The sequence below is a fragment of the Erpetoichthys calabaricus genome, chromosome 6 (genome assembly GCF_900747795.2).
Source record: "Erpetoichthys calabaricus chromosome 6, fErpCal1.3, whole genome shotgun sequence".
NCBI lineage: Eukaryota > Metazoa > Chordata > Cladistia > Polypteriformes > Polypteridae > Erpetoichthys > Erpetoichthys calabaricus.
The window spans coordinates 113,698,034-113,712,412 of record NC_041399.2 but is presented as its reverse complement, the minus strand read 5'-3'; the positions used below and the strand labels follow the sequence as shown (position 1 = coordinate 113,712,412).

The following is a 14,379-nucleotide window of genomic DNA, read 5'->3' as shown; positions in this document are numbered from 1 at the left end:
TGAATTGTTTCTACCCCTTGCTTGAAGTCTACTTGTGGTAAATTCAATTGGATGAAAGGAATTGCCTGTAGAGCTTAGAGACAGGATGACTGAGTTGAGGCACAGATCTGGCGAAGGTTACAAAACATTTTATGCCACATTATTGGTTCCCAAGAGTATAGTGACCACAATAATTCTAAAGTAGAATAAGTTTGGAACAACTACAATTCTTCCTAGAGCTGTCTGGCTAGCCAAACTGAGCAATCAAAGAAGAAAGGCATTGGCAAGAAACATGGCAGAAGAACCCAATGGTCACTCTGGCTGAGCTCCAGAAAAAACTGTATGGAGATGGGAGAAACATCCAGTAAGATAACCACCACTGCAAAACTCCAATTCTCTGGTCTTTATGGCAAACACATAACACATAAAAGCCCAGTTTGGAAAAAGGCATCTAAAGGACTCTCTAGACTATGAGGAACAAGATTCTCTTTTCTGATGAAACCAAGATTAAACTGTTTGGCCTCAGTTCTGATCATCATGTCTGGAGGACACCAAGCACCACTGATCACCACCGCAATACTATTCCAATGGTAAAACGTGGTGGTAGCAACATCATGTTGTTGGGTTGTTTTTTTAGCACAGAGACTGGGAGAATTGTCAGGGTTAAGAGAAAGCTGAATGGGCCAAAGTACAGAGTTATCCTTAATGAAAACCCATTCCAGAGTACTCTGGACCTCAGGCATGGCTGAAGGTTCACATGTAAAAGTATAATGAGGATAACACATAAGTTGCTTGAGATCAAATTTTCTTGAGTGGCACAGCCAGAATCCAGACTTTAACCTAACTGAACATATCCGGAGAGATCTGAAAATAGTTGTCCACTGATGGTTTCCATGTAATCAGACAGAGCTTGAAAGGGTCTTAAGAGAAGAATCACAGAAAATCCCCAAATCCAGCTGTTTTAAACTTGAAATATCATACCAAAAAAGTCTTCAGGCAGTAATTACAGCCATAGGTGCTTCAGCTAAGTACTGAGCAAAGGGTCTGAGTACTTCAGCTTATTCTGTTAGCGCTGGGCACAAACGAGGAACTGTCACATAATTATATAAATAGGATTGCTGAGAGTGGATATATTTCATATTTTGAGTGTACATTTGCTTTGAAATGATCACTAACAGATTAGTAGACACCTTTGAAATAAAATGCATTAAAAATGTGAGTGATTAGCTGCAAAGTACAAAGTTAATAAATGGTGGATAGCATCATTTTAAAATGAAAAACAAGCTTAATACTGTGATTACTCCCAAGACAAGAAGAAAGCTAGAAGTTTAACAAAATGACAGCTTATTAATGGTTAATAGAGTCAGTAGATCTATAGATTGATGACTCATTTGTAGTAAGGAATTTTTAGGAGCTGCATATCATATCCCTGATCTGTGACATTCATTTACATCTTCTAAGCAAGAGTTTGTGAATTATTGCCACTGTTTGGCCCCACAACTAGTGTAAATCCAGCCTGTTTAGCAATGAAGCTATTTATGTAAAAGGGGAGAAAATGTACAAATTGGATTTCTTAAACCATTAAGTAGTCTACTGCATTAACCAAACTTGGTAAAGAGGTACGCATTAAGGGGATCCAGCTTGATAAATGTATGTAAAATGTAAAATTCAGGTGTTTTTGGGGATTTAGTTAACTTCTGAAATTTGAAGCATTTTTTATATTTATTTATTTACCTCTTTAGTGAGTAAAATATCACTTTTTGTTTATTGAATATTTCTACAATGAATCATATATAAAATAAAAATGGAAATGGAATGTAATAATACATTTGTGTATAAAGTTTAAAGAATTGTTTTCAAAGCATACTGTTGTCATTGCTGTGTTGCTTTTATTTGTTTGACTTGTGTTCTATTATATTTTGTCTCCAAATAAAAAGGTTTAAAAACTAAAGTACATAAAGAACAAGGTTTTTAAAAGCATTTTGCAATATCACATAGTTAAAAACCAAGGCCAAATAGGCTTATGATAATTTACAGAATGCTCACCCCTAATGAATCACAACTAAATTTATTTAATCTGTGTACTATCTGCCAGACTTTGGACTGTTGGAGGTACAATTCCTTAGAAATATTTTGTAAACCCTTTCGTGGTTTCAATAACTCTTTGAAGTCCTTTGAAATATCTTTTGATCAGACAGTGTTTCACTTCAACAGATCTATCTCTGTTGTGAAGAGTAAGAAACCAGAATTGTGGGAAGTTTAATTTTAAAAGGACAAGACACGACACCTAAGTCACACATCTGAATCTCATTGTTCAGAGCCACTGGCTCCTATGTATTATTTGCCCTAGACCTTGATTATTCAAACAATAAATTTAAAAGACATGATAATGTAAAATTCTGTGTACTTTATTGGTTTAATTGACTGTCTACGTTCAGAAAATTAAGGAGTACATTTTTTTTATATAATTATATTGCAAGTTTTGAACGTAAGTAGGTTCAGTGTTTACTGTTCAGTTCCATATTATATAAATTGAGTGAAATAGTTGAGAGGACAGTGTTCAGAGAACCTCCTATTATGGCTGCTCACTGTCAGAGTCATCAGAATGCCTTTTTTTCAAATTATATTTAAAATACATCTAATTTCAGAGAAACATTTTTAGAATTAAACAGCTTTTATTACAAATCATGACAGACTCATTGCTGTAATTATTGTGAAAAAGGCATCCGTCCCATTTTGAATTTTCAAGGTTCTGCATTTAATATATGCATATTGTTCCCAGTAAATTATTTTCTATTAAAAAATTTTCTTCTTTATATTTGTGAAATAGGTTTTCACTATGTTACATAAGAAAATGACAGTGTAAAAAAAAATAAATACAGTATATACTCACGGATAAGTCAGGGCTTGATTTTACCGTATAATTTCTGGTATTTTATAATGTCGGTCGTATAAGTCAAATGCGGAAAACTCATGCAATGGGTCCAAGAGATTATGATATGCTAACACCCACCTGAGAGAGTAAGCATGGAGCACACTGCCTTTTTTTCTATGTTTTGTGCCACGTGACCACACGGTAATACCCAGACTATTCCAAAGCAACGTTTGCACTGATTTGTGTTATTTGTATCTCACACCCTCATACACCTTTATCGTAAGAGCATCCCTTATCTATGATGGAGTTTTCAATCAGAAGAAAATATGAAGCTGGTTTTAAATTAAACATCGTTGAAGTAGCGAAAGAAATTGGTAACTGCACTGCTGCAACAAAATTCGATGCATCTGAGAAACTGATGCAAAATTGGAGGAGGCAAGAAGATATAAAAAAAATTGTCACATTTTTGAATGGGCGTATAAGTTGGGTCTGATTTTATGATTTATTTTTCTGGTTTCAAGACCTGACTTAAATGTGAGTATATATAGTAAGCAATTTAAAAATTATCACAAAAGTTAAGTAATTATTTGTTGTTTCCTAGGCAATATGACATATGCAGTACTGATGTTTTTTTTTGGCAAAGGAGTTTATATATTACAATCCTAGCTTAAAAAGCATAACTTCCGAATGCAACATTAAAGTCCAGAGTCCATGGTATTTTTAATTCATATAAAAAACAGTATTAATATCATTTATTGTATTGAAAATTACTTTTAAATAGGTTTTGAGTGGGTATGAAGACTTCAATAATTATTTTTAGAATAAATTACATTATAAAATAATTGTTATAATGTATTGAGAATTTAATTAACTCTCCCCAAAAAGCTTTTTATGAAATGTCATCTTAAAAGTCCCTTACATTTTAAGTCTGAGCTTTTTACATTATATTGTCTTTTAATTTCAGGTCCTGGTTACACAAATCAGTATGCTTCAGAAATGTTATCACCATTCTCTGATCCAAGTACAAATGGAAGTTGTGATGGTTTAAGCGGAGACTCCTGGGAAGATAAAAATATCCGCCGCATGTTTATCAGAAAGGTAAAAAAACGTTTTGTTTGAAAAATCTTGCAACATATTAATTTCTTGTAAAGTATAAACCTTTGCCATATCAATACAATCACAGAAATGTACAATAGAAAGGCAACAATGTTGTAATGCTGAAAGGAAAAACACAATAAAGCCCAAAGAATCATGCTTAAAGGTGTCAAAACACAAACCATAAAACAGTGATAGAAAATGGAGTGCCAAACTGAACTCCATCCATCCATCCATCCATTGTCCACCACTTATCCGAAGTCGGGTCGCGGGGGGCAGTAGCCTAAGCAGGGAAGCCCAGACCTCCCTCTCCCCAGCCACCTCCTCCAGCTCCTCTGGGGGACCCGAGGCATTCCCAGGCCAGCCGGGAGATATAATCCCTCCAGCGTGTCCTGGGTTTGCCCCGTGGCCTTCTCCCAGTGGGACATGCCCGGAACACCCCCCTAGGGAGGCGTCATGGGGGCATCCTGACCAGATGCCTGAACCACCTCAACTGACTCCCTTCAATGCGGAGGAGCAGCATCTCTACTCCGAGTCTCTCCCAGATAACTGAACTCCTCACCCTGTCTCTAAGGGAAAGTCCAGCCACCCTGCGGAGAAAACTCATTTCGGCCGCTTGTATCCGCGATCTTGCTCTTTCAGTCACTACCCAAAGCTCGTGGTCATAGGTGAGGGTAGGAACGTAGATCAACTGGTAAATCGAGAGCCTCGGCTTTTGGCTCAGCTCTCTCTTCACCACGACGGACCGTTGCAGAGCCCGCATTACTGCAGATGCTGCACCGATCCATCTGTCAACCTTCCGCTCCATTCTTCCCTCACTCGTGAACAAGACCCAGAGATACTTGAACTTCTCCACTTGAGGCAGTAATGTGTTCCCAAACCGGAGAGAGCATTCCACCCTTTTCCAGCAGAGAACCATGGCCTCAGATTTAGAGGTGCTGACTCTCATCCCCACCGCTTTCACACTCGGCTGCGAACCACTCAAGTGAGAGCTGGAGGTCACTGTCCGATGAAGCCAACAGAACCATGTCATCTGCAAATAGCAGAGATGAGATTCTGAGTTCACCGAACCAGACCCCCTCCGCTCCTTGGTTGCACCTAGAATGTCTGTCCATTAAACAAACTGAACTCCTACATTCTGAAAAAAAAGATTAATTATTGATCAAAAGTTTTGATCCTGACCTATTTAGTAAAACTTAGAAGTTTATATTTTTCAACATAATTCTTGTGATACACTTGTTGTAACACTAACCAAACTTTTCTTTTCCACTCTGTCATACCCCGTGGTTCTCAGTCTAAGGTATTTCAGGACCTAAGAGTGTATGTTAGGGACTAAGAACCACCAGGAAAACAAAATAGGTAGTCAAATATATGTGTTTTTATTGGCTGTCATACATGGCAATAACATCATTGTAATATTGACAGGTTGTGTGAGCTTTTCAGACATGTTAGCAGTGTAGACTATGCCCTCAAAATCTTAAAAGAATGTGAGTATGTGATATATGTATGTTATCTTTGATATTCTTAATTCAGAATTTAGAAAGCAGTTTAAGGAAAAGGCTATGAAGAGAATAAGGTCAAAGAATCTATAAGTGAATGGTGGGGAGAGAACAACAGGGTTTTGTGGGAGAAGTCAACAGAGAGACAATCCCCAAAAGATAAGGAAACATGGTGGTAGAATGGAGAGGCACAAGCAGTACTGCAAGCCAAAAAAAATTCCAAAGAGGAGGAGGGAAAGAACTGTAACAGAAAATAACAGTGAGGAAGATAATAGAATAAATAAGAATGCAAAGAGAGCAGTGGCAAGATCATACATGCAGGCAGTAAATCAGGTACAGGTTAATTTACCGAATTTGTAAATTTGCTTATCTACAAAGAAATGAACAGTCTCTAATTTTTATGGTAGTTTCATTTTAATGGAGAGAGACAGAATATCAACCAAAAATCCAGAAAACACACATTACATAAAAGTTATAAATTGATTTGTATATCATTGAGAGAAGTAAGTATCTGATCCCCTACAACCCAGCCAGAATTCTGGCTCCCACAGATTGGTTGTGTGCCCACGTGGCACACAGAATACAGTCAATCAATCAGTCAATCAATTACAGATACTTCTGATCTCAACTTATCATTATAAAGCACACTTGTCCACAGAATCAATTTCTTCCATTCCAACCTCTCCACCACCATGAGCAAGACCAGAGAACTGTCAAAGGATGTCAGGGACAAGATTGTAGACCTGCACTAGGCTGGAATAGTCTACAAGACCATCAGCAAGAAGCTTGGTGAGAAGGTGACAGCTGTTGCTGTGATTATTCGTAAATGGAAGAAATATAAAATGACTATCAATCGCCCTCAGTCTGGAGCTCCATGCAAGATTTTGCCTCATGAGGTGAGGAAGATCATCAGAAAGATGAGGAGGAGATTGTTATTGATCTGAAGGCAGTTGGGACCACAGTCACCAAGAACACGTTTGGGCCCACCTGCTCAAGAAGGCATATGTACAGGACCAACTTAAGTTTGCCAGTGAACATCCGGGCCTGTACATGTGCCTTCTTGAAAACTGAAAAATATCAATTTTAAGTTTCAAATTATTTGGATGATATCCTTGGAAAGGAAAAAAATATATGATATTTAATCTTATGGCAATGTTATAAGAACCTAAGGTCTGAGACTGGGTTGGAATGAAAACCTGCAGCCATTGTGGCCTTCCAGGACTGACATTGCCCACCCCCATCCCCAACCCCCCCCCCCCCCCCCGGAGTAAAAGATATTCTACAATAGCAAAGGCCCAGAACAAAGCAAAAAATATCTTGGATTCCAAGTTAAACAGCTAAATATCAAATAAACAATTGTAATAAGTAGTATGGATATAATTAAGGAAATGTGGAAGGTATACTTTGAGGAACTGTTAAATGAGGAAATTCTAAGGGTAATATTTGAAGATGGAATACCATATTAGGGTATAACAACAGGGATAGGTAGGGAAGAAGTCAAAAGGACATGGGAAAGAATGAAGAATGGGAAGGCACCTGGTCTAGTTGGGACACCAGCTAAGGCAAGGAAGAGTCTGGGTGAGGAAGGGAATAGAGTTGTTATAGGAGCAGATGTCAAAGGTCTGTTGTAGAGAGAAAATACCAGATCAAGATAAAAATAGTCTGATTATGCATTTATATAAGGAGAAGGTAAACGTCCAGGATTGTATGGGTATAAAGCTGATGGCACATTCAATGAAAATATGGGAAAAGATAATGGGTAAGAGTCTGAGAAGAGAGAAACATTGATAGAGGAAGAGCAGTTTGGATATATTCCAGGAAAAAGTACAACAGATGTGATTTTCACCTTAAGACATATTATGGAAAAATATAGAGAGAAACACAGGGGAATGCACATGGTATTTATAGATTTGATTAAGCCATATTATAGAGTTTCCCAGCAAGAAATGTGGAGATGTATGAAAGAGAGGAGAGTACCAGAAAAGTACATAACAGAGGTTAAGGATATGTATGAGGGTGCCTACACAAAAGTGAGAAGTAGTGTAGAAATATAGTCATATGAAAAAGTTTGGGAACCCCTCTCAGCCTGCATAATAATATACTCTCAACAAAAAAGATAACAGTGGTATGTCTTTCATTTCCTATGAACATCTGAGTACTGGGGTGTTTTCCAAACAAAGATTTTTAGTGAAGCAGTATTTAGTTGTATGAAATTAAATCAATTGTGAAAAACTGGCAAAAATTTGGGTCCCCTTGTAATGTTGCTGATTTGAATGCTTGTAACTGCTAAATACTGATTACTTGCAACACCAAATTGGTTGGATTAGATCGTTAAGCCTTGAACTTCATAGACAGGTGTGTCCAATCATGAGAAAAGGTATTTAAGGTGATCAGTTGTAAGTTGTGCTTCCCTTTGACTCTCCTCTGAAGAGTGACAGCATGGGATCCTCAAAGCAACTCTCAAAAGATCTGAAGACAAAGCTTGTTCAGTGTCATAGTTTAGGGCAGGGGTGGGCAAAGTCATTCCTAGAGGGCCGCAGTGGCTGCGGGTTTTTGTTCCAACCCAGTTGCTTAATTAGAAAACAATCCTTGCCAATAATTACATTTCATGGCTTGTTAGTGCTTTAACTCTGCTATGTCAAGTCATTCTCATATCCTAGTTTTTTTCCCATTCTAAGGATATCGTCCAAATACTTTGAAGTGTAAAACGGATGGGTAATTCTCAATCCTTCACTTTTTTCTGTTCTCTTTCCTCCCAAGTATTTAATTAAACCAAATAGTGCACAATAAATACACACAGGTGTAAAGGGTAACAAGCAAAATGGATAACTGCTGGTTTCTTTTGTCATTTGCATCTAATTGCTAATAAGGAGCAATTAAAAACAGAGAATGCAGCTGTTTAAGACTTAAATAAGCAATAAGGGTTCAAAATCTTAATGAGTGAGACAACTAAAATGAAGCAGAAGTGTTTCTAGAGCAATAAGTGCTTCTTATTAAGCAATTGGGTTGGAACAAAAACCTGCAGCCACTGCCGCCCTCCAGGAATGACTTTGCCCACCCCTGGTTTAGGGGAAGGCTACAAAAAGCTATCTCAGAGGTTTAAACTGTCGGTTTCAACTGTAAGGAATGTAATCAGGAAATGGAAGGCCACAGGCACAGTTGCTTTTAAACCCTAGGTGTGGCAGGCCAAGAAAAATACAGGAGAGGCATATGTGCAGGATTGTGAGAATGGTTACAGACAACCCACAGATCACCTCCAAAGACCTGCAAGAACATCTTGCTGCAGATGGTGTATCTGTACATCGTTCTACAATTCAGTGCAATTTGCACAAGGAACATCTGTATGGCAGGGTGATGAGAAAGAAGCCCTTTCTGCACTCACGCCACAAACAGAGTCACTTGTTGTATGCAAATGCTCATTTAGACAAGCCAGATTCATTTTGGAACAAAGTGCTTTGGACTGATGAGACAAAAATTGAGTTATTTGGTCATAACAAAAAGGACTTTGCATGGCGGAAGAAGAACACCGCATTCCAAGAAAAACACCTGCTGCGTACTGTCAAGTTTGGTGGAGGTTCCATCATGCTGTGTGGCTAGTTCAGGGACTGGGGCCCTTGTTAAAGTCAAGGGTCAGATGAATTCAACCCAATATCAACAAATTCTTCAGGATAATGTTCAAGCATCAGTCACAAAGTTGAAGTTACACAGGGGTTGGATATTCCAACAAGACAATGACCAAAAACACAGTTTGAAATCTACAAAGGCATTCATGCAAAGGGTGAAATACAATGTTATGGAATGGCCATCACAGTCCCCTGACTTGAATATCATCAAAATTCTATGGGATGATTTGAAGCAGGCTGCCCATACTTGGCAGCCATCAAATTTAACTGAACTGGAGAGATTTTGTATGGAAGAATGGTCAAAAATACCTCCATCCAGAATCCAGACAAGCCTCAAAGGCTATATGAGGCGTCTATAGGCTGTTATATTTGCAAAAGGAGGCTCAACTAAGTATTGATATAATATCTCTGTTGGGGTGCCCAAATTTATGCACCTGTTTAATTTTGTTATGATACATATTGCATATTTTCTGTTAATCCAAAAAATGTATTGTCACTGCTGAAATGCTACTGTTTCCATAAGGCATGTCATATATTAAAAGGAAGTTGCTACTTTGAAAGCTCAGAAGTTGCTACTTTGAAAGCTCAGCCAATGATAAACAAAAATCCAAAGAATTAAGAGGGGTTCCCAAACTTTTTCATATGACTGTAACAGTTGGATTTGCGGTTAAGGTTGGGTTTCATCAAGGATAATCATTAAGCCCATATATTTTTGCTCGAGTTATGGTTGTTATTGCTAGGGGAATAGTAGAACAGGCTCCTGGTACATGTCATTTGCTAAAGATATTGTTGAATGTAGCATCACTAATAATATTGTGGAAAGGAGACTAAAGCAATGGAGAAGAGCCATGCAGTCCAAACATCCTAAGATTAGTAGGAAAAAGACAAAATATCTAATATTTAAGGAACAAAAGCAAACTGGAGAAGTTAACCTCCAGGGAGGAAGCCTTAAAAAGATGTGACAGCTTCTAACAGCAGCTGAGCTTTATATCTTTTTTGTAGTGAAGCAGAAAGCAAGACCAGCAATGAATATGTATTAAACCCACTACACAAAACAAACAGAAGAGCATTATTGTCATTTTCATCCACATCTCCAATACCGGCACCAACCCTGTATAAAATCCTGTTTTGCATTACAGTATCTTAGAACCACCTCGAATATTTCAGATTTATTAAGGATCATAACCTGTCAGTCAGATAGAGGATTTTTTTGGAGGGGATCATTCCTACTCACAAGTTCATTACCTCTGTATTGTTTTAAATTTTCTAACTACAATGCCATTGTTATCTATGATTGCTATTTTGATTGCTAATTATCAAGCTTCACTAATTCAAGCCGTAAGTGGCATTTCAGCCCATTATTACTAGCTGTTGAAGAATTAATCAAATTAATTTTTAGTGGACAAATCATTCATGATGAAAACACTAGTAAGATTTTAGCTCCACCATTACATAAAAGGAAAGTTTGTAGTGCAGTTGCAGAGGTCAGTAATGTAGTTGGAAGTAAGGAAATAATTGACATTTGAAAACTGTTAACTTCATTAACCGTAAGATTTTAGCTCCACCATTACATAAAAGGAAAGTTTGTAGTGCAGTTGCAGAGGTCAGTAATGTAGTTGGAAGTAAGGAAATAATTGACATGGTAAAACTGTTAACTTCATTAACCTCATAGTCTAAGGTGCTATGTTCCCTTCAAAGCAGGGAAGCTGGCAGCTGTTAAGCATAATGCTGATAGTTAAATTAGCAAAGTTAATGCTAGCCATGTTTAAGGAAGTTAGAGAATATACAGTAATAATAATTGCTAGAGAAGCCAAAATGAACAGCAAGCAATTTTTTCAGTACTTCTCCAGTAAAAAGATGATAAAAAAGAATTTAAGAAACCTTAGGGACACAAATGGAGAGATAACTGAAAATGAGAAGGAAATAGCAAATGAACTGAACAAATATTTCAACCAAGTATTTATAAAGGAAGAAACATGTGGAATGCCTCATACAAAAGTAAAAACAAACTCAGTTCTTCGATTTTAAAATTGAAGAGTCAGATGTACTTCAAGCCCGCACTACGTTAAAGACAAATAAAACCCCTGGACATGATGGGATCTTACAAATTGTATTGAGAAGAAATGAAAGACATCATCAATAAACCCTTATTAGGCATATTTCAACAGTCACTTCAGAAAGGAGAAGAACTTGAGGATTGAAAATTTGCAAACATGACTCCAACCTTTAAGAAGAGAGACAAAATGAGTCCTAGTACAGTTACAATCAGAAATATTCAAACCCCCAAAGGTTGTAAAGATTTACAAATGAAAGTTTTTTTCAAAGAGCTAGATTTCTCTTTGGATGACTTCTTCATCAGTTGAGTTACCGAGACAAGACTTTTTAGCCTGGGATGAGATGTGACTTTTTCAGATAGATACTTTCATGTCCCGTGAGATGTGACTTTGTGCCAAGAGATTTAACCACGCCCAGGGCCAAAAATAAAAGACAAAGAGTAGATGACAAAGTACATCATCGTAAAGAATTCAAAAACATTTGTGCGATGCACATGCAGAGCAGGTTAGAGGTAATGAAAGTACTAAAATTCGAAAGTCTCAAAAAAAATGATAGTAAAGATCGCATTAGCGCTAACAGAAATTATTACTCGGTGAAATAACGGAACAGCGAAAAGAGATCAAATATATTGTTCAGATTTAAACTTTAAATCGTAGACTTGTAGATCATCTAATTTGTGTTGCCATCCATCCATCCATCCATCCATCCATCCATTGTCTCCCGCTTATCCGAGGTCGGGTCGCGGGGGCAGCAGCTTGAGCAGAGATGCCCAGACTTCCCTCTCCCCGGCCACTTCTTCTAGCTCTTCCGGGAGAATCCCAAGGCGTTCCCAGGCCAGTCGAGAGACATAGTCCCTCCAGCGTGTCCTGGGTCTTCCCCGGGGCCTCCTCCCGGTTGGACGTGCCCGGAACACCTCACCAGGGAGGCGTCCAGGAGGCATCCTGATCAGATGCCCGAGCCACCTCATCTGACTCCTCTCGATGCGGAGGTGCAGCGGCTCTACTCTGAGCCCCTCCCGGATGACTGAGCTTCTCACCCTATCTTTAAGGGAAAGCCCAGACACCCTGCGGAGGAAACTCATTTCAGCCGCTTGTATTCGCGATCTCGTTCTTTCGGTCACTACCCATAGCTCATGACCATAGGTGAGGGTAGGAACATAGATCGACTGGTAAATTGAGAGCTTCGCCTTGCGGCTCAGCTCCTTTTTCACCACGACAGACCGATGCAATGCCCGCATTACTGCGGATGCCGCACCGATCCGCCTGTCGATCTCACGCTCCATTCTTCCCTCACTCGTGAACAAGACCCCGAGATACTTGAACTCCTCCACTTGGGGCAGGATCTCGCTACCAACCCTGAGAGGGCACTCCACCCTTTTCCGGCTGAGGACCATGGTCTCGGATTTGGAGGTGCTGATTCTCATCCCAGCCGCTTCACACTCGGCTGCGAACCGATCCAGAGAGAGCTGAAGATCACGGCCTGATGAAGCAAACAGGACAACATCATCTGCAAAAAGCAGTGACCCAATCCTGAGCCCACCAAACTGGACCCTCTCAACACCCTGGCTGCGCCTAGAAATTCTGTCCATAAAAGATATGAACAGAATCGGTGACAAAGGGCAGCCCTGGCGGAGTCCAACTCTCACTGGAAACGGGTTCGACTTACTGCCGGCAATGCGGACCAAGCTCTGGCACCGATCGTACAGGGACTGAACAGCCCTTATCAGGGGGGCCGGTACCCCATACTCTCGGAGTACCCCCCACAGGATTCCCCGAGGGACACGGTCGAATGCCTTTTCTAAGTCCACAAAACACATGTAGACTGGTTGGGCAAACTCCCATGCACCCTCCAGGACCCTGCTAAGGGTATAGAGCTGGTCCACTGTTCCGCGACCAGGACGAAAACCACACTGTTCCTCCTGAATCCGAGGCTCGACTATCCGACGGACCCTCCTCTCCAGGACCCCTGAATAGACTTTTCCAGGGAGGCTGAGGAGTGTGATCCCTCTGTAGTTGGAACACACCCTCCGATCCCCCTTCTTAAAGAGGGGGACCACCACCCCGGTCTGCCAATCCAGAGGCACTGTCCCTGATGTCCATGCGATGTTGCAGAGGCGTGTCAGCCAAGACAGTCCTACAACATCCAGAGCCTTGAGGAACTCCGGGCGTATCTCATCCACCCCCAGGGCCCTACCACCAAGGAGTTTTTTGACCACCTCGGTGACCTCAGTCCCAGAGATGGGGGAGCCCACCTCTGAGTCCCCAGGCTCTGCTTCCTCATTGGAAGGCATGTTAATGGGATTGAGGAGGTCTTCGAAGTATTCCCCCCACCGACCCACAACATCCCGAGTCGAGGTCAGCAGCGCACCATCCCCACCATATACAGTGTTGACACTGCACTGCTTCCCCTTTCTGAGATGCCGGATGGTGGACCAGAATCTCCTCGAAGCCGTCCGAAAGTCATTCTCCATGGCTTCCCCAAACTCCTCCCACGCCCGAGTTTTTGCCTCAGCAACCACCAAAGCCGCATTCCGCTTGGCCTGCCGGTACCTATCAGCTGCCTCCGGGGTCCCACAGGACAAAAGGGTCCTGTAGGACTCCTTCTTCAGCTTGACGGCATCCTTCACCGCCGGTGTCCACCAGCGGGTTCGGGGATTGCCGCCACGACAGGCACCGACCACCTTACGGCCACAGCTCCGGTCAGCTGCCTCAACAATAGAGGCACGGAACATGGCCCATTCGGACTCAATGTCCCCCACCTCCCTCGGGATGTGGTCGAAGTTCTGCCGGAGGTGGGAGTTGAAGCTACTTCTGACAGGGGGCTCTGCCAGACGTTCCCAGCAGACCCTCACAACACGTTTGGGCCTACCACGCCTGACCGGCATCCTCCCCCACCATCGAAGCCAACTCACCACCAGGTGGTGATCAGTTGACAGCTCCGCCCCTCTCTTCACCCGAGTGTCCAAGACATGTGGCCGCAAGTCCGACGACACGACCACAAAGTCGATCATTGAACTGAGGCCTAGGGTGTCCTGGTGCCAAGTGCGCATATGAACACCCCTATGCTTGAACATGGTGTTCGTTATGGACAATCCGTGACGAGCACAGAAGTCCAATAACAAAACACCGCTCGGGTTCAGATCAGGGGGGCCATTCCTCCCAATCACGCCCTTCCAGGTCTCACTGTCATTGCCCACGTGAGCATTGAAGTCTCCCAGCAGAACGAGGGAGTCCCCAGAAGGTATGCCCTCTAG

The 14,379-nt window shown here is 41.0% G+C and overlaps 1 protein-coding gene across 2 annotated transcripts in view; it reads left to right on the top strand.

The window, feature by feature from the left end:
• Nucleotides 1–14,379, top strand: part of faim2a (Fas apoptotic inhibitory molecule 2a) — a 195,123-nt gene that overhangs the window by 103,867 nt on the left and 76,877 nt on the right. For both annotated transcript variants that reach the window (XM_028803871.2, XM_028803870.2), the window contains exon 3: nucleotides 3,819–3,952. In XM_028803871.2, coding sequence (XP_028659704.1) covers nucleotides 3,819–3,952 — 134 coding nt within the window. The remainder of the gene's footprint in view (nucleotides 1–3,818; nucleotides 3,953–14,379) is intronic.